Source organism: Corvus cornix, chromosome 15, assembly GCF_000738735.6.
Source record: "Corvus cornix cornix isolate S_Up_H32 chromosome 15, ASM73873v5, whole genome shotgun sequence".
In the NCBI taxonomy this organism is placed as follows: Eukaryota; Metazoa; Chordata; class Aves; order Passeriformes; family Corvidae; genus Corvus; species Corvus cornix.
Window position 1 is genome coordinate 5,633,345 of NC_046345.1, and position 23,014 is coordinate 5,656,358.

Consider the following 23,014-nt stretch of genomic DNA (forward strand, 5'->3'; position numbering starts at 1 on the left):
GGTCATCCATGTCCTAGTTACCGGTTTGGTTTGGGTTTTTTTTTTAATGGAATCGTTCTGTTAAGAAATGTATTTAAGAAGTGAGCCATTTTTTAATAATTCAGATGTTGATTTTCAGTCACTTACATGCATAAGCAACCCAATAAGCTATAAAAATTTGTGTTGGTGTGATTCACTCAGTTAAAAAACCTGGATTTATGCAGTTCAGAGACAGTAAATCTGACATCTCATGGCTGGCATTCTGTGTATTCTGTGTATTCTGTTCACTTGCAGCGGCACTTGAAACCCAGGTTTTGTCTCATGGAATCACAGATAATGAACACAACAGTCTGTACTTTGACTTCTGCCATTCTGACTGTGTACATTTGGCAAAGGCCCCTGAGAAATAAAAAGAGAAAGAAACAAAATTGAGTGTGATCTAAAGGAAGGAAAAATAATACTTTTGTTTTAATTTTTAAGCAACCCACTGAGTACTTCGATATGGGAATTTTCCTGGCCTTCTTTGTGGTTGTGTCTCTTGTTTGCCTCATTCTTCTCGTCAAGATCAAACTGAAACAGCGACGTAGTCAGGTAAGACCAGTAATGGGATATTCACAAAATACTGAAAGTTAGCTTCTCTTACTTTGTCCTAAAACGTGCTTTCGACTTTTGGAAATTCAGGATGCTGACTTACAGTAGCCATCTTGGTGGCTCTGTGGTTTTATCCATGCATGTAGGCCTTTGGAAGTACTTGGAAGTGTCTTTAAAGGAGATTTACGTTGACCCATGATGTTCAGTCAGTTAAATCCTGAAATGAAAATGGTACAGAAGCAGTCCACTTAGCCATTGGGAAGAAAGAACATCTCTGGTTGCTCACAGGTTACCAGTAGCACTGGTATACTTCTGAATAAGTCCAGACTCTTACTGCTGTATTGTGGAGAGGATATCAGGATCGAAAATAAGTCACAAATCTTTCCAATAGGATAACATCTGTTGAAATGGGAGAGGTTTTCAAAGTAAAAAGTTTGGTTAGGAGAAATTCCAGGTGACATACTTTGAGTTTGTCCTGGAGGAAATGATACAGCTGATTTTTAACATTTCATTTTAATCTCTTTCTCAAGTATTGCTCCAGATAACATGGTGGTAACAGCATATTGGGGCATTACAATCAATCCTGACATTTAAATAAAAGTTCCTGGCCAAGCTTTGTATGTTGGCTTGAATAGTTGCTACCTATCAGTTGAGCAGTTGCAGTGTATCCCATTTGTCAGCACCTTCACCCAGTTCTAATTCAGAGTAGTTTATCATTCTCACTTCTGCATGTGGCATACATTCTTTTCATGAGGCTTCTGGTCTGAATTCTAATTAGCCTTCTCTGTTTAATGTAAGAAATTATACATCACTTGGGCCTGACATGATCTGTAAGATATGTTATGGTGGTGTTTCTCTGCTACTACACTCTAGTCCCTTACACAGCAGCATTGGTTTTTTTTTTTTCTTTTTTTTTTTTCTTTCTTCTCATGTAGAATTCCATGAACAGGCTTGCAGTGCAAGCACTGGAGAAAATGGAGACCAGGAAGTTTAAGTCCAAAAGTAAGGGACACCGAGAAAGTAACTGTGGAGCACTGGATACACTCAGTAGCAGCTCCACCTCTGACTGTGCCATCTGCTTGGAGAAGTACATTGATGGGGAGGTAAAGGATGAAAGGTTTCTTCACCATGGGCTGGGAATGTAGGTGCTTTTAGCACTGTAGTACATGGCTGGCTGTTGGGTACGTTGTATACCTGAGGTGGTTCTGCTTGTCAGTCTGATCACACTGAGCAGCCAACTCAGCTTCAGCTGCATCCTGCAGCTCCAAATTACCCATGCTGCAAAGTGAGAGGTGAGGGATCCCATTTGCAAATCGCTACCTCCAGTGTTCTTGCATTTCTGAAGAACAAGTCACAAAGAAGTCAGCAGTTGGTTCTCTGGGTATTTTTGACAAGTCATGCACTAAGGTGATTCTCTGTTGGAGGCAAGGGATAGATACCCTTAGTGTTTTGCTTGATGGCACCCTGTCTTAAAAATGTCAAGTACACAGCACTGCTGGGAAACCAGAGGAGGAGAAGGAAGAGATGTCAGAACTTTCAGGAGCAGTTTTTTGGCTCGTCAGGGCTTGCTGTCCATGACAGTTCTACCCAGAGGAAGCAATGAAAAGGATGAAATAGAAAATGGGCTCCTTAAAATAAATAAAGGCAGTCAATATTCACAGCTATAAGCATCCATTAGAAAGATTATGAGGACATTTTATTTTGAAATGGTTCATAAAAGAATCATAATTTTTAAGGCAATAGAAAATACCAGATGCATGTTTGAGTGCTGCAAGGTGCAAATAGAAAGTTAATGAAGTTAGTTGATGGGAAATTATTCAGAGTAGCAAGGATGAAGGTAGACAAGAACTTTGAAAGGGCTGTACAAAATGATTGGAGAGGAAATTCAGGCATGAGCTTGAGCATGAACTGATAGACATAGGGAATAGCTCCATGTATATCAGGGATGGGTTGGGAGCTGAGCATTGCTATTCAGGAAGAAGATTTTGATGCTTTAGATAGCTTTGTGAAAGCAAATGGATGCTTTGTGGCAATTAAAAAGGCAAATCAGATACTAGAAATGAACTGGGAAAGTCTAGAGAACTGAACAGAAAATAAAATTACACCACAGTGTAAGTTTAGTCATGTTCTCACTTTGAGTACTGTGTACTTCTGACCTCGTTTCACAAAAGATATGGAATGGAAATGACGGTGCTTCAGAAAAGGATAGTCATAAAATGATCAAGTGTTTTGAATGGTTTCTGGGGGAAAAAAAAAAGATTGAGTGGGCAAGGACTCTAGACCTAGATTTCTTGGTGATAGAGGGAATACAAAGTCAAGTGGTGTTTCTCCACCAGGAGGTAGTAGCCCTGTGGAACTTCGTGGCAAAGCAAGTTAGAAGTTGAAAACCTAAGCTCATGGGAAGACATGAGCAGTACTTGGAAGAAAGATTCTTTGCAGGTTTCTGAACTGGTAGATATCCATCAGGCTCAGGAAATCCTGTAAACAGATCATAGCTGAAAGATGAAGAATCCTGGGCAAGGGAAAAAGTATCATATACACTGTTGATTTTGCTTTTCCCTGAGTGTTTTCCATTGCAAATAATTGTAGAAAAGGTACATCATTACTCTTGATTTTTTTTTTTTTTTTTTTAAGTTTATTTAATATATTAAGGAAAACTTTAGTGATGGCCTTCTTCAAGTTGTTGGGTCATAGGGACATACAGGAAAAAGTGTCCTAAAGAAGTGTCCTGTATCTGCGTGGAGTTCTAAGGTGCCTGCAGACTATTCTTTTAGACACAGCTGATCACTAGCTGTTGTGCTCTTGGTTATCTTGATGCCATTTTTTTCCTCCCTAGCACTTCTAGGCTAGGAATTGCTCCATTTAGTAGATGGGTTGAAAAAACTAGGAACAAGCTGTGAAAAATTCACTTGTTAGGAAGAAGTACTTTTTCATGGTCCTTCATCTGTTCCTGTAGGAACTGCGGGTCATTCCTTGCACTCACCGATTCCACAAGAAATGTGTGGATCCTTGGCTGCTGCAGCATCACACCTGCCCTCACTGCCGCCATAACATCATAGGTAAGTGCTGCAGAGTGGATGCTCTGGTGTGTTCATTTCAGACAGCTTACAAGATGAAATAAAAAGTGCGCCTTTTTGTGAATCTCCGTGGAGCTCTCAGTTCTTATTGTAACACAGCCCTAGAAGTACAGTTAGCCCTAAACTCTTTTGAGAACAGCTGAGTGCCCCTGGCATAACCTTGGGGTGGGGATGATGCCCAGCTGAGGGCAGTGTTGTGCAGCCCTGAGTGCAAGGACACATGGAGAAGAGGGATGTTTTTCCTTGGGAATTATAAAGAAGACAATGTACGGGCTTTTATTTTTCCATGGTGTTGTAACTTGGAACCTGGTTTCCCTTAGTTGCCCTCTTCCTGCTTTCATTTCCTATGTGTTAAGAAAGTTTTCTGGCACTGCACATTTGTGTAAAAATGTTTAAAGTGAAAATTTGAGCAATGACTTCCAGCCTCTCTCAGCCTCTGCAAGATGTAAGCAGAAGATTTTGTATATATGAGAACAGTATCTGAAATAAATTCACTTATTTTGCTTTTTAAGCAAATACATTTGAGTGTTTCAAGGTCTTCTAGATTTGTTTGACTTTTGTTTTGTTCTTATTTCCTTCTGTGTAAAAATTGGTGCATAATGTAATTACATGGAAAACAAAATATCCTTCTTTCTTACATAAAGTATATTCCCTTTTATTCCCTGCTAGTTCTACTTCTCCATTCTTATTTCTCTCATGCAGAACAGAAGAAGGGAAATGCAGCTCCAATCTGCCTGGAATCCATCAACCCAGCACGCAGCCGGCAGCAGAGGGTGATTCTGCCTGTCCATTACCCGGGCCGAGTGCACAGAGCAAACCAGATAACAGCGTATCCCACTCGGACAAGCATGGACCCTCACGGGAACCCCATCACGTTACTGACAGTTGAGCGACACGGTGAACAGAGCCTCTACCAAGCCCCGTCCCCAGCTTATATTCGCAGTTATCAGCCCATTCATTTGGACCATGCTCTAAACACACATCACTGTAGCCTGGAGCACAGGGCTTACTCTCCAGCTCACAACTTCCGACGACCCAAGTTTGGCGGACGCAACTTTTCCAAAGCAGCGTGCTTTTCCCGATACGAGACCATGTATCAGCACTACTACTTCCAAGGCCTTAGTTACCCTGAGCAAGATGGACAGCTTCCAGCTGGCATTTCCTCAAAGGGTCCTTCCCGTGCCTTTCAGCCTGGTAGCAGCATGCTTTTCCCTCCTGTGGTACATGTAATGCCCTCGTCCCGCTTGGAGAGTGGCAGTACCTCCAGCTTTAGCTGCTATCATGGTCATCGTTCAGTGTGCAGTGGATATTTGGCTGACTGCCCTGGGAGTGACAGCAGCAGCAGCAGTTCTGGTCAGTGCCACTGCTCCTCCAGTGATTCCATGGTTGACTGCACAGAGGTCAGTAACCAGGGGGTTTACGGGAGCTGCTCCACCTTCCGCAGCTCTTTGAGCAGTGACTATGACCCATATGTGTACCGCAGTAGGAGCCCTTGCCGAGTGGGTGAGGTTGGTGGTGCAAACAGGGGTGCAATTGTTCTCTTGGAGGGCCCCCACCAGGACGAGCTTCCAGCTCACAGTCACAGTATGGTGGGTGCTGACTGCTGGCCTATGCCAGCTTCTTCCTCAGGGGACCAACTGTCTAACTGCAGCATGGATATGAACTATAGCAGTAATTCCTCACTAGAGCACAGGGATCCAAATGGCACTACCTCAGAGGGAGGACCTGAGGCCACTCCTGGTGCTGCCTTGGATGTTAAAAGGAACTGGAAGAATCCAGAGCTAGCAGGGTCGATTTCGGAGCAAGCGTGTGCATGCTGCTTTGAATTCCAGCACTCTGCCCTGGAGCCAAGCAATGGGACAGCTGACTGTAGTGCACTCTTCCTTAGCTCTCCACTGTGGGGGACATGTGGCCAAGGAATTGAACCACAGTCAGGGAACACCCCAGGCTTGTACAGTATTAACTCAGACCACTTACATAGGACAGATGGGGTAAAATATGAGGGGTTGCCCTGCTGCTTCTATGAAGAGAAGCAGGTAGCCTGTAGTAGCAACAGTGGCAGTGGAGGTGGTGGCTGCTATACAGAAGACTATGCAGTGAATGTGCAGTACACGCTTCCTGATGAGACCTTGCCAAACTGTTGTAAGGGTGTATGTGATCTGGGTCAACGCATTCCCATAATTCCTGAAGACAGAGACTGTGAGCTGATTCTACCGACAGAGCACCAAGGGACCCACATAGGAGGCTGTAGCTCCTGGGATGGAACACCTGAGCTAGACACTTACCTGCACTGTCAAGGTATTGGAGAGGTACAGGTCGAGAGGGAGGTGTGCTATGAGGCAACATCATTCCTACGGCAGAACTACTCTCAGGAGGAGGAAACTGGAATGCCCTTTCCCAGTCCCACTCTGAAGTCCCAGAAGCTTATGACGACCACAAAGGCCACAGGTAATATATGTGCTTTTTTTGATTACTTGCTACCTTTCTGTCTCAGTGTAGGAAACGCTGCCGGCTGTCTAGGTACCTGCAGCCAGAAAGGTTACTCCGTCCTTTGCATAAGAGCAGTTACTGACTAACCATTCACCCCAAAGTATTATTCTCTGGTTACCTGTGCTCATTTGGTCATAACTAGAGGAGGAGAAGATGATTGTTTACTATCTAACCCTATAAAAGCTTGCATGCTCATCCTTTGTGGGGAGGGGTCCCCATTAGAGTTCCCACAGCAAGGGACACTGCTGGTCATGGCAGCTGTGGTGAGTTGCCTAGGAAGGCAAGGCTACCCTGAGAGACGACAGACAAGTTGAAGGGTGTTTTTAAAAAAAAAGTGAAAACCTTTGAATTGCCTTAGAAGAATATGTGGGAAAGTCTCTGCTGTGGACATAGACAAGGGGGAAAAAATAACTACTCACAGAAAGAAGGGTATATTTCTTACCTGCCTTGCCAGGGTTATTTTAAGGGGTGTCCATAGAATCACAAGGTACCCTAGGTTGGAAGGGACCTCAGGCCATCATCTAGTTCAACCCCCTGCTCAAAGCAGAGCCAGCTCTGAGACCAGACCATGTTTGACAGATTACACCAAGTTTATCCAGTCAGGCTGGATAAACCTTCAGGGACACAGAGTGCAGTCCCTTTCTGGACTTCTCTGCCTGTGCCTGACTGCCAGTATGGTCAAAAGATTTTCTTTATATCCAGTCTGAAGATCTCATACTTCAACTTAACTTCTCACCTCTTGTTCAGAATGCATGTCTGTGAAGACTGTGGTTCCATCACTGGGACAACCTCTATGTAGGTATTGCAAAGCTGCTAGGGATGCCCTTACGGCAGGCTGAACAACCCCAAATCCCTCAGCCTGTTCACACAAAGTGCTCCAGCCCTCTGAGCATCTTGGCTCTCTGCTAAACTCCAGTCAGTTGGGTGTCTTACTCTGGGGGCGCAAAACTGTGTGCAATATTCTAGATGCAATGTTCCTTAGTTTTGTTTATCTTTCAGGTGCTGGATCTCATCCCTTGGAGAGAAGCCAAATCAGTGACTAGACCTGTCCAGAAGATCCCAGATGGAGAAGCGGAGCTTATCAGAGACTCCAAATTCTCATGGACTTAATTTTTTTTAAGCTTTGACAAACACGCAAAAGTGGTAATGTGGAGAAGTCCCTCCCCTATTTCCTCTGTGTTCACATCAGTTTGATTGTCTCCTTTGTCCCTCCTGCCTGAAGACTTCAGGCCTTGATTTGTGTGCAAAGCCCATGTGGGGACATGGTGTGGAGCATTTCTGAGCTCTAGTGCCATTTCTGTATTAATGACAAAGTGTTATTTATATTTTCTTTTTAGAAGTGACCTCTTGCTGAGAGGTAACACAGTGTGTTAAATAAGCCAGGCTATGTGTAGATGCTGTTATCTCCTACTTGAAGGAGTCCAGCCTTTGATAAGCTCAGGGCTACACCTGCCTTAGAAACCAGATAGCACCTTGAAATATAGTAGTCCAGAGGGATACAGCTGCTGAATGGATGCTCAGATACTGACTAATCCCAGTAGCAAATCCTAGCAGCCAGCAAGTTATGCGAGTGATTTTGAGGGAGGTGAAGCATTGGACTGTCTCCTTTCTCCTCTTCCCTTCTCCCCCCTTTCATGCTGCTCTGATGGTTTGGCTAGGAAGGTGTCCTGCCATTATGATTAGTTTCAACAGAGTGGGGGTAAGGAAACTGATAGCTCAGAATGTTCTCATCCTCACTTCTGTCTTTGAACCGTGGACCTCATTGTATCTTCTGACCAGTGAAGAATGCTGGGGACCTCTCCCTCAAGCAGATGCTAGAACAAAGTGCTTAGAAAGGCTATTACCTTTGTAGGTAATGAACTTTTCCTTCCATAGGAAGTTTTTCAGGCACCTGTAGCCCCTGTTACGGCTGTGAGGAATGCTGGCATGTGCAGGGAAACAGCTTGCAGTGTGCTTGCAGCTTTGCTGGCTCATTTTGGAAACAGGTCATAGGGTTTCTTGTTTCCTTACAGGCTGCAAGCATGCCTACGGGAAGCAGTGCTTGTCACCTCTTGCACATGTGGGAAAGTGAGGGACTTGGTTTAGTCATTGTTTTCTTCTTCGCTGTGCTTAATGTAGCTTCCATAGATTGATCTGTTTTAAAGGTTTCTTGGGCCCAGCCAGTTGTGCTTCATTTTTGTCTTGTGTACAGAGTGCTCTCTGTACCCCATTAGCCTGGGCACATACTTTTGTTCTTGTTCTTGTCCTAGTGGGGATGTTTGTTATCATGAGATAATTTATGTTGTCACTTCTGATAGCAATTGTTTCCTGTGGAAACAGCAGCTTCTGAGTAAGAGGCTACCATAGCATGGGTTAAATTGCCTGTCATGCTGCATGTGCCTGAGGACACAGTGTCATCCTGTGGTGTATTCACAGCAGGAATTCTTCTAAAGGGAAACTAAGTATTTAATGCCCACAGTGCCAGTCTTCTGAAAAGATTTGTCCTAAGTTCAGTACACTTTGGAGATACTTCAAAGACATGAAATAGAGATGTACACTTCATATTCTGCCAAAGCAATGTCCTTAACAGCACTGGGCTGGTTGTGAGACCCAGCAAAGCTAACTTGTATTCTCTGTAGTCCCAAATGAACTATTTTAAAAGAAGGAAACATCTAAGAAATAACAAATATATTTGTCTATTTCCTTTTGCTTTTGTACCCAGTAAGTTAGGAAAAAAAGTTCCATCTAAAGGAATTAACATTACATCTTTTCAATCAACAAGCACCAAAATTCAGCTGTTCAGAGAATTAATACAAGGCAGTATCTGGGTATAAGATTAAAAGAAAAACTTCAATAAACACATTTTGTGTGTATAAAGCTTATTAAAAACTTATTCATTCTCTGAATGACTGAAGTAAGTGGTATGTGTTGGGAGAATAAACTCTAAAGGTTTGTGATTTTTGGAATTCAAAAAAAAAAATTTAAGTCTTACCTTCCCCTTCCTCCACTAAAAAAGAAATGCATTTTAGAAGCTATGGTGTATTAGCTTGGTTATTCTGCTTGGTGTTTTGTGAGGCACTGTAAAGGCCACCTAAGATACATTGTACTCTGTAACTATACAGCACGTTGTGGTAAAACGTGGTTCTTAAAGAGATTTGAATATTCTGGCTCGTGGTGATCCCAGATGTACTGGTCCCATACACACTGGGGAAATCTGTGCCGGTACAAATCTCTGCAGCCCACACCACAGACACCCTACACCTGCTTTCTGTGTTGGGTTTGATATTTAACATAAAACTCTATGTCCAGTGCAGACTTACAGGCTAGCTGGCCATGATAGATGGTTTTTATAACAAAATGCCTTTCTACTACTTACATGAACAGTTGTCATTGTGTTTGGCTCACGAGGCACTATTTAAAATGTTTTTAATTAAAATTGTCTTATAGCACTTAAAATTGTTTTGTATAAAATTTGCTGTAAAGATTTGTAATATGGTCAAAGGGCTCTTTCTCCTTCATTACCATTTTTAAAAATGTTTTAAAAGCTAGAAAGCATCTTGTATATATTCTGTATATGTATAGCAGCACATTTCATGTATGGAAATATGTTCTCAGAATATTTATTTACTAATATATTTATCTTAAGCCATGTCTTATGTTGAGAGTGTGTGACATTATTGTAATAATCACTGAAAATCACTAACACGAGGCCCTGTAAATACATGATAATTGCACACAAAGATTTTACAGTACTTGCCGACCAAAAATGATTTAAGAGAAGTGTAGTTACTTGCAGTTTTGTAAGAAAGTGTACAAATGTCTGTATTAAAAGAAAAAAAAAAAGGCAAAACCACACAAAAAATACAGTTTTATTGCATATACATGTGGGAGTTGTCCTTCTTGTTTTGGGGGAAAGGATATAGCTAGCTATTCTCAAAGTATAGTCCTAGATATACTGAGATGAGCTCTAATAAACAACATTTCTTCCTTTTTTTTGAAAATAACAGGTGGATATGTATATGCCTTCACACAGCACACAGGTTACTGGGGGGACCCGGGGGGCACTTGTCACACAGGCCCCTGAACCCTCCAAGCACATGAGAAGTACCACATCTGCTAAAAGAGATCCTCATTTATGTTTGGAACCTGCCTGTTCCTTGTGGCAGGGGAACTTAACTCTGGTGTAATTTCAGGTAAAAGTAATTTATTGTCCTGAAATAAAATCGCTTTGGGACAGCATGATACATGGGGACACAGCTGGGTCAGTCATAGCTTGAATAGTTACACTAGATCCAGGTCCTTGCCCTGCATCATGGAATCACTGGTCCAGCTTAAGTGAAAATCAATACTGCGGTACTCATTTTGTCAGCAGAGAGCACAATTTGATCAGAGATATTTATGCAGACACCAGAAGACGGGAGCCTGGGGGCGTGTGGCTCTGTGCATGTATGTACATGTATATTTATGTATGCTATTTCATGTATTATTTATTTCCCATCCAGTGATACACACAGAGTGTTTTCCAGGATTCTCCAGTTTCTTCCTTTTCCCAAAGATTTTTACCTTGTAATCCCCTGGACTTTCCCCATCTCCCATCCATGTTCAAATGCACTGTAATTCAATCACCTCAGGATTCAGCCAAGAAATGAGCCTTACTTCTCTCCACCCCTCGTTTCATATGTGAAAACTCCGTTTGGGATGACAGATTGTTGAGGAGTGTCATTTTATAGGGGAGCCTTTGTGGCATGAGGACCAGTTACCATCCTGATCGCAGGTACGATGGAAAAGCCTGGCCTGTGTGCAAAGACAGGCACAGAAATGGAAGAGCAAAAGGAGCAAGTGCTTCCCAATGAAAGTACGTGCCCCTTTTTTTGCTCAGTGAACAGAATCTTGGCAACTGCCAGTGATTACAGATATGCCTTTTAGATGTGCCTTTTATCTGCAAATCAGTTCATCCAACAACTGCTTTTACAAATAGCATAAACCCCGCCGTACATGGATGGCTGCTAACGCGTACGTTGATGGGTCACACCTGAGTCTCCCTTCCCTTCCCTCCTTCCATCCCCCGTTTGCTATTGCTGCTGGGGTTCTGTTTTCTTGTGCCCTGTTCTGAAGAAAACTGTTCAGTGATTGTGCTTTGAAGAACAGCACAGACCACCACCATCGGTGTCCCACAGAATAATCAGTGAGCCCATATTCTGTCTCTGAGAAAGGCAGCAGTGGGCTACTGGCTGAACTTGTATGTGGGGCTTAGCTGTGTGTGATATTGTCTTTGTTGTGGCTTTTAAAAAATGACTAAATATTTTCTATCCAAAATGAACATTTTGATACTTGGTGGGTGGGGGGGAGGTTCTTTTTACTTTCCAGGTTCGATGTTTAAGGAACAGATTTGTGACAGAATTGGGAGTCCTGTGGGGCACCACAGACCTCCACAGAACCTCGATACGGTAAAAAAAGTCAAGCAGGAGCAGACTATTCCAAATGGACTGTACATTATCGTAACACTTGGTGTTTCTGTAACACTATCTGCAATATCATGTGCATCTGTCAAATCTATGACAGCTGTTAGGTAACGTTTGTTGTTACTTGGGTAGTGTGAAAATAAAAATGCCCTTAAAAGGATGGCCGTGTTCATACCCTGTGGAGCCAGCCTGGCCTAATTCTCTGGCCAGGGAGACAATAGCATACCTGAAACCAGATATTTTACCTTGCAGTGAAAGCGCTGTGCTGCTGTGACTTAAATGCTTCATAGAAAAGTGTCTCTTTCAGAATAAAGAACACGTTTCTCTCATGGGGAATGAAACTGCTGCTTAGGAAACAACCAGGAAAAAGAAGGGAACGGTTCCCAGAAAGAACAAAAGTGCAGGAGTCTCATAACCGGAATGGCAAGAAAGGAGAGCAGAGTAACCTCCTCTGTGTAAGGGGAGGTCGGTCCCCTGCAACACTTGTGTTTCTAGAAGAAAAATGAGTTTTCACATGAAAAGCTGGAGACAGTTTTGGTATTTGTCACTGGTTTTCTGGTGTTTGCATAAAAGGTTGCTGAAGGTTTCTTAAACTGCAGCATTATTTTGGCCAGGAGGAATTAATTAGAGAGAAAAGATGAATCTTGCAAGAAAGTGGAAACAGCATTACATATTGCAGCAATTTGTAAAGCAAACAGTGAAAGAACTGTTACAGTTCTTTCTAAAAGTTTGAAAACACGTAAACTGAAAACTTTCAGTTTGCTGTTACCTCTGAACTTGTGTCTCAGAGCAATATCATACTTTATATAAGTAATCATTCTCAGCTCTAATACTTTCTTCTAACTTGTATAGCAAGCAGTGCTCTTGTAACCTGCTGGTGAACTGCAGCAGTTTCTGCCTCCTTTACTCCATGTTTGTATACACTTCAGCCATCCTAACTGAACTCCTCCTGCACAAATACACTGTATTTATTTTTTCATAATTATTATTTACAACCACTTGCTGAATACAGGGTGAACAGTTATAAACACAGTGCATACTTCAGCAGTGAGTCATCTCAAGTTTGATTTATTCTGGTTTCTTGACAGCCTTATGTGGTTCATGTGATAGCTTTTGGATTTGTAGCAAAATGTCTTGAGACTGAAGTTCACAATGCCAAATTTCATCCCAAAGCACAGGTGCTCAGTAAATTTGAGGAAGTATGAGTGGCATGAAATGTATGTGTATTGGGGATGTGTTGTTACAGAAAAAATGGTATGGTCTGAAGGCAATACTATTTTTCACTCTCAAGGTAGCAGAATTGTTCATAAATGTCTAGAACAATATTCAGGTGAAACTACCAGTGAACTGTATTTCATTGGAAGATTGTGAAATACTGCTGCAAGGTAGTAAGAACTAGTTGGACAAGTTTTTGTCAGGAGTTGTTTTTGTAGTTCACTCTTCCTTTAGGCAAAGTGGTGCACTAGAAAAATCTGTTCCTTCCCACTGCCTGAGAAGGCTTGTTAAGCAGAAGATGAAAGTGGAATAGCTACTTATGCTCATTCAGTGGCAGCAGTGTGTCTGCTCATGTGTTTGGCCTGTAGTCATCCAGGCTGCAGATTCAGTACAGTTTCCAGGACTATCTGTAAAAATCTCCTATTTATACTATTGCCAGGGGGAGTTGGAATATGTAGACTTCAATTCTGCAATCCCACTGGATTGTCTGCCTGAGCAATGGGATAAACTTCCTCAGCATTGTCCTGGCTGTAGAAAATCTGGCAGAAACAAGTCCTAAAGAACATTATGTAAATGCTTGATTGAAAAAGCAGATTACATGTTTGATGGTAAAAATTGTCCAGAGAATATATGCACACGAATTTGCAGAATTTGATGAACAGTCTAATACAATTACTAGGCTAGAAATGAGATTCAAAGGAGTAAAGTGTTTCTTACAGCAATTGTTTTATCAGCATCTATTCTGTCACAAAGCTGAGTTTGAGTTACCCTATTCTCAATGTCCTTCTATCATATATACCAAAGAAGTATCTTTGTTTTTTTCCCTATGGTTACAGTGTATAGAAAATTTATTTTTCCCAGAGTGTAAACTAACATCTTTTTTTCCTATAAAATGTTAGCAAAATCCAAGCATAATATGCTGTATTAAATAATGCATTTCCTATACATATACAAATATATATTACTATGATAACACATCACACATTTTTACATAACACAGTTTTCCCACAACATAACAATATTAAGACAAAAATACATATAAAATCATGTAGTCAACAAACTAAACTAGTTTTAAATGTAGATTCTGAATGAGGGAAGGCACTTGTCCAGCTGGCCCCTTTCCACCTGAGGTCCACATGCAGTGCAGGCTGCTGGAACTGGGGTGCTGTGTGAAGGCAGCAGGCTCACAAATCGCTGCTCTGGCAGTTCCAGCAGAAGTACTCGCTGCCCCAGCTTCTGGGGCACACATCTGTCCTTGTCCTATGGCTTCTTGTCTGTCTGAGCTGTAGACTCGGTGAGCTCTTAGCTCACCTCTCTGTGCAACCACCCAATGAGCAAGATCAAAGAGCTCAGCTCTGTAAAAAGTAACTCAGGGAAGAAAAAGCCATGGCAATTTTTAACCTGATCAGTTTATTGCACCACTACACAGCTGGTCACACCAACACAAGACTGAGGAGGGGACCAGAGCAGGAGCTGAAATCCATGTATATGAGGAGGCAGCCCCTCACGATGATCTGCTTGTCAAAGCAGTTGCTTTGGACATTGTCGCCAGTGTCACATTTGCAGCCTGTCCAGGCTCTTGAGGGGACTGCTAGGCAGGAGGTCAGAAGGCCATTCAGATACAGTCCCAAACCAATTCTTCTGCAGTTATTTTCAATTTGTTGAAGAAAATGCTGCAAACACCAACAGCCTGAGGTGTCCCTGCTCTCCAGCTGCCAGCTCTCAGCTGGCTGTGTAGTAGGGGCATTTCTTTTGTGGCATTACAACAGTTGTACATGTCACACTTTTTGCTTCTTTCTCCCTCAAACCCTTACAGCAAAGATCAAAACATGCTATGTTAATGGATACCACGTATCTTGGCCGTAAATCACCACACTGAAGTGTCTGTACCAGACCACATTTGGAAAAAATCCACACCAGAGATCTACCTGCTCTTCATGGTCTCAGCCCTGTAAAGTAATAAGTGCTATTTAAGGGACCCTGTCTATGAATTTCCATCTATTGGTCTGTTTGCTAGCTCTAGAAGTATCTAGCATCGGAAAATCTGAATTATTTGGTGGGAGGGAACATAATTTCTTCTATGCTTTTATCAGTGTATTACCCATGCACTGTCTAATATCTTATGCATAGGCATGTTTATTGTTGCCATGACCATTTAATCTGCTGTAAGTGCTAATTTTATGGGTCTTTTGTACAGAAATTTGATAAGTGTTCCTCATGAAAGTCCCATGAAATATAATTTTATTTAAAAAATAGTTGAGGAGCTAAGGGACCGATGCAAAAACTTCACTTCCTAAATTCTCTAGATTTTGCATTAGTAGTATCCATCTTTGTTGTTGTTTGTAATGAGATTTTCTCTAATATTATAGTAAAATTAAATTCTTTACTAAGGAAGAGAAGCGTAACAGTTCTGTGTATTTGCCTTCTGCAGAAGGTGTCAATCAGTCACTGGGTGTTCCTGATGTTATCTCAGTTTGTCACCATTAACTGCTTTGTGAATGTCTCTCTGACAAAATGTTTAACTTGCATTTGATGAGGCAAGCAAACAAAGCTTCATCACTTTGTGGTAAGCACTGTGTGCTTGTAACAGCTCCTAAGGATCTGGCACCACACTGATTCTCTCTGCCTGGTTTCCTATTAGTGCATCAAATTAAGGATGCTTAGGAACCAACCTACTTCGTTTTGCTGTGAATCTCTGAGGTGAACTCTTTGTCTACACAGCATGATGCAAAACCTTACTTTCAAAAAAGGCAATTTCAGAACTTTTCTTGGGTCTGAAACAGACAATGGTTTTTGGTCCAACATGATGACACGTTTTGCAATTTGTCCTGTCTTCATTTTAGCTAATACTGTAATTATATTTTCCTGTATTCTTTCCAGCAGCTCATGCAAGAAAGTACTAGATGTTCTCATGCTATTCCATTTTTTATATAAACAATTCCATAACTGCTGGCTTAGTAAAATCTGGTTTCTTTTAAGCACGCATTGTGATACTGTTCAGCTGTCTCTAGCACTCAGCTGTGGTACATAAATGGAGCTGGACTGAATTCAGTTCAGGTAAGAGACCAGATCTGCAATGAGAAGTAAGGCACAATATTTCAGTGCTTAATTCTTCAATGCCCTGTTTTTTCAAGGAAATCTGTAGCCCTCATGAAGGGGAGGGAGTTATATGTTTAAAAACATAAGGGCAGATACAAGAATGAATTTAAACTCAGTGATGATTTTCTCACTTTTCTAGTACCCTTTGCAGAGGCACTTAATAGTATGTTCTCTGACTGCACATCTGGTATATGCAGACCATTGGTATATGTTCAAACTTAACCAGAATTACTGTAGTTTATTGGTTGTCAGTGAATCTCCTCTGAGTTTGAGGAGCTGCCTACTGTAAACTTTGCCAGTCAATATATCTGACCTTCTGCACTGACAGTTTTTCTTAAGTATCTTGCTGGTCTGAAATTGCTGAGGCTGAAAGACTCACTGCTGATCCCTTGGAATCACTTGTTTCCCACTTGTGGTGGGATGAGAAATCTGAGTATTGTGTATGGACACTCAGTCTACCGAAGAGAAGAAATAGTTAATGCTGTCTGTTGCAGTCAAAGAGAAAATAGTTCACAGATCAGATGTTTTAGTTCTGTGACAATTAAGGCAATTACCTTAAAAATTCAGTCCAGTTTTAATGTTGCAGGCAAGGAGACACTTCTCACAGGTAAGTATCAAGGCAACTGTTCCATGTGTGTCCAGCTGCACAGCCTGGCACAGCTGAGTTGGTGATAGCAGCCTAAAACTTCGGAAATAGCTTGGGCTGCTGAGATTAATACATGTGGCTTCAGAGTAAAAATCTGTTAGTTAGCCTCACTGTTAAAAATTCAGTGGATTACAGTATCTTTGGACAATCCTTTAAGAAGCCCATAGCTTATACCCAGGATGAATGCTGGATGTCAGGCTGGAGCACAATAGTTTTTTAAAGGATCACCGTGAATATGAACAAAATTATCACAAACATCAGTGAATGGTGAGTCAGACATAGTCATTTAAAAGGCTTCAATGCTCATGCAGGCCTGGAGCTGGTGAGCATTAGTCAATCAAAATGCCTATTTGCAGCCAAATCTTACTTTAGGGGCCTCCTGAATTTGATTTATGTGTGCATCTCTGCTTGTAGACACAGAAACAGAAAATGCAGACAGAGCACAGCACTGAGCAACCAGGCTGACAGCTTTTCTGGTCTTTGATTCCCCTTTTACTGTATAGTACCATTTAGATGTGTTTACATCAAGGCAAGCAAGTTCTGTTTGCTGTGGTAGCCAAGCAGGCTATCAGTACCCACCTCTTTCTTCAGCCTTGAGAACAGAAGGACTAAAGGAGCCTGATATAAGAGTGGTACAGGCAAGTAGGACACAAGAAGTCCTCAACCTGTAGATACCCCTTCAGTTACCTTTGGCAGGGGTAGAGAACATTTTGAATTTTATGAGTTTTTACATCTATTTTAAGTGCAATGGTTTAAAGGCAGTAATTAACAGCACTACAGACTTGAGGAGCACCAGATAGTTCAAAATTATTGCTGCAGTTAAATCCGTTGTCACTAGTACACCCAAGAGAACAGCAGATAGGCAAAGTCACTCAAAGGCCTTTGGAAATGGACTTTTTGGAAAACAAGTATGAGACTGGAAGGAAAAAAAGGAAGATTAATCTCAAGTCACCTGGATTTTAAGAAGATCAATTCTTGCAAAATAAAAGACACTTCAGTTTCCCACTAGTGGGTTGCAATCGTCTTGTTGATTTCGAAGCTTTTTCTTGAAGATGGATATGGATGTGGATGGCTGGTAAAATATACTCCAGATCTCACCAGCAGTAGTAACATCACTGCAGTCTTCTGTTTCAGCTGCAGCTGGAATCTGATGTGACCTAGGAAACAAGAGGTAATTCACTCTTGTGTTAACATGCTAGGGAGGATAATGTTATTTCTGCAGTATTTCTACACTGGGAATGCTCACAGCTTCCACTAATTTGTGACACTTTTTCTTTGTACCTGCTGCAAAATGTGGGGTTTTGGAACGTTTCTTGTCTTGACCAAATGAGAAGTTAGGTATTCTATTGCCACCCTAATGACAGCAGTGACATTAGGCTAAGAGGGCTCTACAGACTGTAGTTGGTTTTGTTATTATAGTTGCTATTAATACAAATTAATTTCCTTGTAAATTGTTTGTGCTATGTAAATACAATATTCAGCATTTTGATTTGCTGATAATTCACCATCATTTCATTCAATGAGTGTCCATCTAGAGGACACAAAATTTATTTGGTATGAGTGTAGAGGTCTTCATTTTTTCCCTGCAAAGTATTATCATAATTTGACCTCACCAAATCTGGATGTCTGATAACATTTTCCTCTTTCCTTCTTCTTCCTAAAGTACAAATCTTGTCAAATCAAGAGTAGAAGAGATATTCTAGCAGCAGATGCTATCCTAACTGACTGGAAAGTTAACAAATGTGCTTATTTAGGATCTTTTATGAGGATACAAATATGTAATAACTGACTTGGTTTTGAATACAGCCAGCTGGACTATCAGGAGGCCCAGGTTTGGTTCAGAGCTGAGATCTTGGTTCTCTGTGGTTGGTTTTGCTCCATACTCACCTCATGGTAATGTGCAGAAGTATCTTTGCTATTATGGCTGTAACACTTAGGATGAGCAGTGCTGTCAGACTATATATTGTCCACTCTGCAAAAGAGAAGAGGGGAAGCTCTCAGTACATTCATTTATTTACAGGTTTTACAGTAAGAATATTGCACAAAAGAAACAAACAGCCTCCTGATGCTTTATTCAGATCTGTAATTCGATGATGCTCTAAACCTACAAGTATTTTGTGCAGACTGGCAGAAACTGTACAACTTTTAGAACTGTTTTTTTCCCTTGCAGGACACCTCCCTAAAAAGACAGCTTCAGGACTGTGGCCATGTCCACAGTGGCATGGAGGCCCAGCTTCAATGATACATAGAAGCAGATGCCCAGGGTGGTTTAACAATAGGCGAGACTAACCGTGATATTCACCAAGAGTGCATTTCCAGCCTTCAATTATTTACAGCTCAGTAATTGCCTGAATTAAGTGATGTCCTGAAGGTCAGTTCTAGACACATGACAGTGCTCAGTGACACCTCCCCTGCACCCATTAACTTGTCTAGTCCTCTTTGTATTATTGATGAAGATTTTGTTAATTGGGGCAACAGGGATGCATCCAGCATTCAAGCTATTCTAGACTCCACAAAAGTTTGCTCTTTTTTCAGCAACTTGTGCCCTTCTGTGGTATGCAGTGGTCACTGAAGCTGATTTCAGTAAGGAGGCTGCTCTGACTTACATTTTTTGATGTACTTTCATTCTCAAGAACTCACCATCCTCACACTATTTCTGACTTAGGCTGACAGGTGTTTTGAAATGTAATGAGAGAATCCCAGTCAGTGCTAATTAGACTACATGAAAATTCATCTGCTAGTAAGACGCACAGTGGATCTGCTAAATGTGGAGAAGGCAGCAAAGGAAATAGTGACTCCAGATTTTCCTTTGGCAAATTGTTTTTTCCTGTTTCCACATTTTATTGTATCATTACCAGGCATGGAGCTAGTTGGATGGCTTGGGCTGGTTGTGATGACATAGAGTATCTTTGATGACCGGGCTGCATTGATGCTGAGATTTGCTTGTTCATTTATCCTCTCTGAAAGGGTGTGATTCACTGGGATCTTGTTTTGATGCACATTGTCCTTCACAGCTGAAAACACGAGAGTATGATTACAGTAACAATTTCTTAGCAGGTCTAATTGGACTTTATTTTGTGCTTGTAAACAGACATGCTGCTCTCTGGTTTACTTAAGAGAACTCAAATAATCAAATTATATCTGATTCCAGGAAAAGCCTGTACTTCACCAGGTTGGGGTCCTCAGAATTTTTCTGGAAGCTGATTGTTCATCGTAACAGTAGGTACAACTCAAGGACCAGAACATTTTCTCTTGATGACTTTAGATTGGAGAGGAATAGACGGTTGGAAGGAGCCAAGATGAACCAACATGCAGATGGATTACTGGTTTTCTGTTTTGTTTCCCTTTGTCATTTTCCAATCTGTTTTAACAGGAAGGTATAGAACTGAATTTTTGAAAATCTGTATTTTGCTGTTTATGGCGTAGCTGACTGGAGCGTTCTAAACTGAGGGAAATTTTGGCAAAGCTTTCACCCACTGAGTAGTGGCAACAAGAGAAATGAAACACCTGTTAGATGAGAGCTAAAATATTTGCTCTTTAGTTGCCACTTCAGAAATCTCCAGTGTAAACTAAGTGCTTCACTGAAAGGTAGAATCAGCAAAGGTAGCCTCTTACCTCTATATCTGATAGCAAATCCCTGGGCTTGATTGATGTCATCTGAGAAAAAGTACAAAATGACAAAATCCAAAGAGATGTTAAAGGTGTGGGGAGGCCGGTTCTTGCCATTAAAACGAGCTAGAACATGATAGGTGTAACCATCCAGCAATTCCACCATATCTGTAGCATCTTTGATTTCAAAAAGGACAAAGCTGAAGTGAATTTGAGATGCTCCTGGAACTTGTATGGTCCAATAACAGACTTTGCCTGTGCCATATGTGTCAGGAAAATCTGGAGAATAGATCACAGCTGTAGCAGAAGTGTAATTCCCTCCACAGGCACCAATAAGGGCTGTGAAAACAAGAGGAAAGGGAGAAAAACGGAAAGAAAGAAAAAAAAAAGAGGCAATACATTAGTTTTGCAAAGTTTTAGCACCCTGTAGATTCTAATACTTAAATGTGACTTAAAGGTACAGACTTGCTAGGCCAGCAGGATGCATTGTCTCTGCAGCTGCTCTTTCCCTCCCACAGCACTGGGAGCACAGCCTTTGATGCCTTTGCTTGGAATACTCTCCTTATGCCCCATTACTCTGACACCTATGCATCCATGTTGCACACTGCAGCTATCCCTTGTCCTTGTGTGTAACCATGTCCCCTTTTGTGCATCCCTGCAGAAATGGGATCAAAGATAAATCACTGATTCAGGGTCTTCTGCTCCATCCCTGTAAGGCAGGCAGGCAGGCAAGTGGATTAGTGACCATTAACTCTCACTGCTTAATTACTGACATTCCTTCACAGCTGTATGAAATTGAAAAAAACAAATCTTCACAGAGCAGGTGAAGTTGAAAGGAACCCTGAAGATTGTCTAGTGAAATCCCTCTTCTGAAAGTAGGAGACAGTATCTGTTGTGTTTTGAATCTCCAAGGATGGAGACTCTTCAGCCTCTCTGGGCAATCTGTTCCAGTGTCACCCTCACCATAAAAAAAAAAAAAATTCTGTATGCTTAAATGGATTTTCCTGTATTTGTTTGTGCCTGTTGCCTCTTGTCTGTTCACTAGATAGCACTGAGAAGAGGATGGCTTCATTTTTACACTCTCCCATCAGTCAGCTTTACAAACTGAAAAGGTTCCTCCCTAGACCTTCTTTTATCAAGGCTAAACAATCCAAGATCTCTCAGTCTCTCCTGTAATACCTTAGTCACCTCTGTGGCCATATAGATGTGCTTTCCAAGCATCCTGTCTTTTGATCTTGCCCAAGTAATATTTGACCTTACCTTCGCTAAGTAACTTGAAAAAGATACTTTTACAAAGTCTGAAGAAAAGATTTGTTGCTACTTTTTGTGTAAGAAACAATTTACATGCAAGTGAATTGTTGTATTCCTTGGTAACTGTCCAGATTCCCAGTGCAAACTTAAATACAGTGAATCCAGAGAGCCACTCAAATGCCACCAACTGACAATGCATATCCAGACATGCACATACAGTTTTTTACTCTCTAGTAAGATCAATTCTTAGGGAGTCTTTCTGTGACATGCTGCTTCTGATAGCTGACTTAGTACCACTTGTGAGGAAAGTGAGAGAACCTCTGGAGCACGAGCAAGCGTCATTTCTTGGAAGAGCTATTTCACATTATTAATGGATGAGAATTTAATGCAGAAATGGAAAGCAGCTTTATTTTATACTGAATTGAGGTGTTTTGCTGTTTTGTGTGCAGCAGTTCTCATTGTTTTTGAGTCTTCCCTAATTTGCTGAACATGTGAGGCCTCTCCTTTGGGAAAAACTGAGCCTGCTTCAATACTTACTGTCAAAAAGAATGACTCTGCCATCCCCACCGCAAGGCTGAGTATGGTCTCCAAAGCAAACACTGTTGCATTCCGTACTGGCTGCCTCCCCGTATCTCCAGTAGTCAGGATTATTTCCACAAAAACAAGCATAACCTGATTCCATGCCTGCAAACTTTGACAACAAAGATGCATAAGGAAGGGAGGAATAGTATTTGAAGGAGTGACAGCGAGAGGTTGTTTGAGCAAGAAAGCTGGCAGAAGATTACGTGTGTTTTGGAGAAGTATGGTTAGTCAGAGGAACCACCACAGGCTATTTTTGTTTGGGCTGTTAGGATGCTACTTAAGACTAGGGAGAAAGATGGAATGGAGGGCACCCTGACACTCACAACTGCAGTAAGCAACCGTATTTTCTCCTGGCATTATTTATTAGTCATTTGTCCAGATTCCTCTGGATGCAGAGACAAGGCTGGATCTCTCGGGAGTGGAAGTGCAACCTTAGCCCTCCCAAAGGTTAAAAAAAAAGTGGGGAAGAGGAGAAATATGATAGAGAGCTTTAGGCATGTTGCCATTTTTGTCTTTGAAAACATTTTGTAAAGGTACATCAAAGAAATCACCTTAAATTGTTGGCTTCGGCAGGAGCTGATGCATGTTTGGATCGTCAGTTTATTGGAGGTCTCGCTGGTGCCAGTCAAAGGTGGTGGCTCTCCATGGTCCTTGTAACACCCCAGATTTCCTGGCACTGGCAAGAGTAACACACAACAGTCATTCTAAAGGTGTGCCTGTAAACATCCAAGACACAGGCCCTTTATGCACTACCTGATTACTAAGCAGCTCTCTCTATGTTCTCGTCTGGATTTTGCAGTATGGGAAGCGTTACTCTTTGTTATTCATTCTCTGTATGATTCTTGTCAGATTTTCCAAACACACCCAGGGATGGGTGATGGGGCAAAAGAGTATTGTATGTTCTCAGCAATATTCCTGTAAGACTCTCTAGCTGCTTTCAGTAAGCTGCAGTAAAATAAGTGAGATAAATACCTTGTTCATTTCTCCAGACAGAGGCAATTAAAAAACCCCAAGGCATTAAGTGGGTTCAGGGG

The 23,014-nt window shown here is 41.6% G+C and overlaps 2 protein-coding genes across 4 annotated transcripts in view; one reads left to right on the forward strand and one right to left on the reverse strand.

Annotated features, from left to right (window-relative positions):
• ZNRF3 (zinc and ring finger 3) overlaps positions 1–9,997 on the forward strand; it is a 69,620-nt gene extending 59,623 nt beyond the window's left edge. For 2 of the 3 annotated variants that reach the window (XM_039561261.1, XM_039561259.1), the window contains 5 exons: positions 460–570; positions 1,506–1,673; positions 3,527–3,629; positions 4,350–6,095; positions 7,137–9,997. In XM_039561261.1, the coding sequence (XP_039417195.1) occupies positions 460–570; positions 1,506–1,673; positions 3,527–3,629; positions 4,350–6,095; positions 7,137–7,180 (2,172 nt within the window). In that variant the 3' untranslated portion in view covers positions 7,181–9,997. The remainder of the gene's footprint in view (positions 1–459; positions 571–1,505; positions 1,674–3,526; positions 3,630–4,349; positions 6,096–7,136) is intronic. The other variant, XM_039561260.1, reaches the window with a different exon arrangement.
• KREMEN1 (kringle containing transmembrane protein 1) overlaps positions 9,968–23,014 on the reverse strand; it is a 30,584-nt gene continuing 17,537 nt past the window's right edge. Inside the window, exons 4-9 of the mRNA XM_039561262.1 lie at positions 22,532–22,656; positions 21,936–22,089; positions 20,154–20,486; positions 19,394–19,552; positions 18,426–18,510; positions 9,968–17,695 (exon numbers count right to left, since the gene is read on the reverse strand). Of these exons, the coding sequence (XP_039417196.1) occupies positions 17,533–17,695; positions 18,426–18,510; positions 19,394–19,552; positions 20,154–20,486; positions 21,936–22,089; positions 22,532–22,656 (1,019 nt within the window). The 3' untranslated portion in view covers positions 9,968–17,532. The remainder of the gene's footprint in view (positions 17,696–18,425; positions 18,511–19,393; positions 19,553–20,153; positions 20,487–21,935; positions 22,090–22,531; positions 22,657–23,014) is intronic.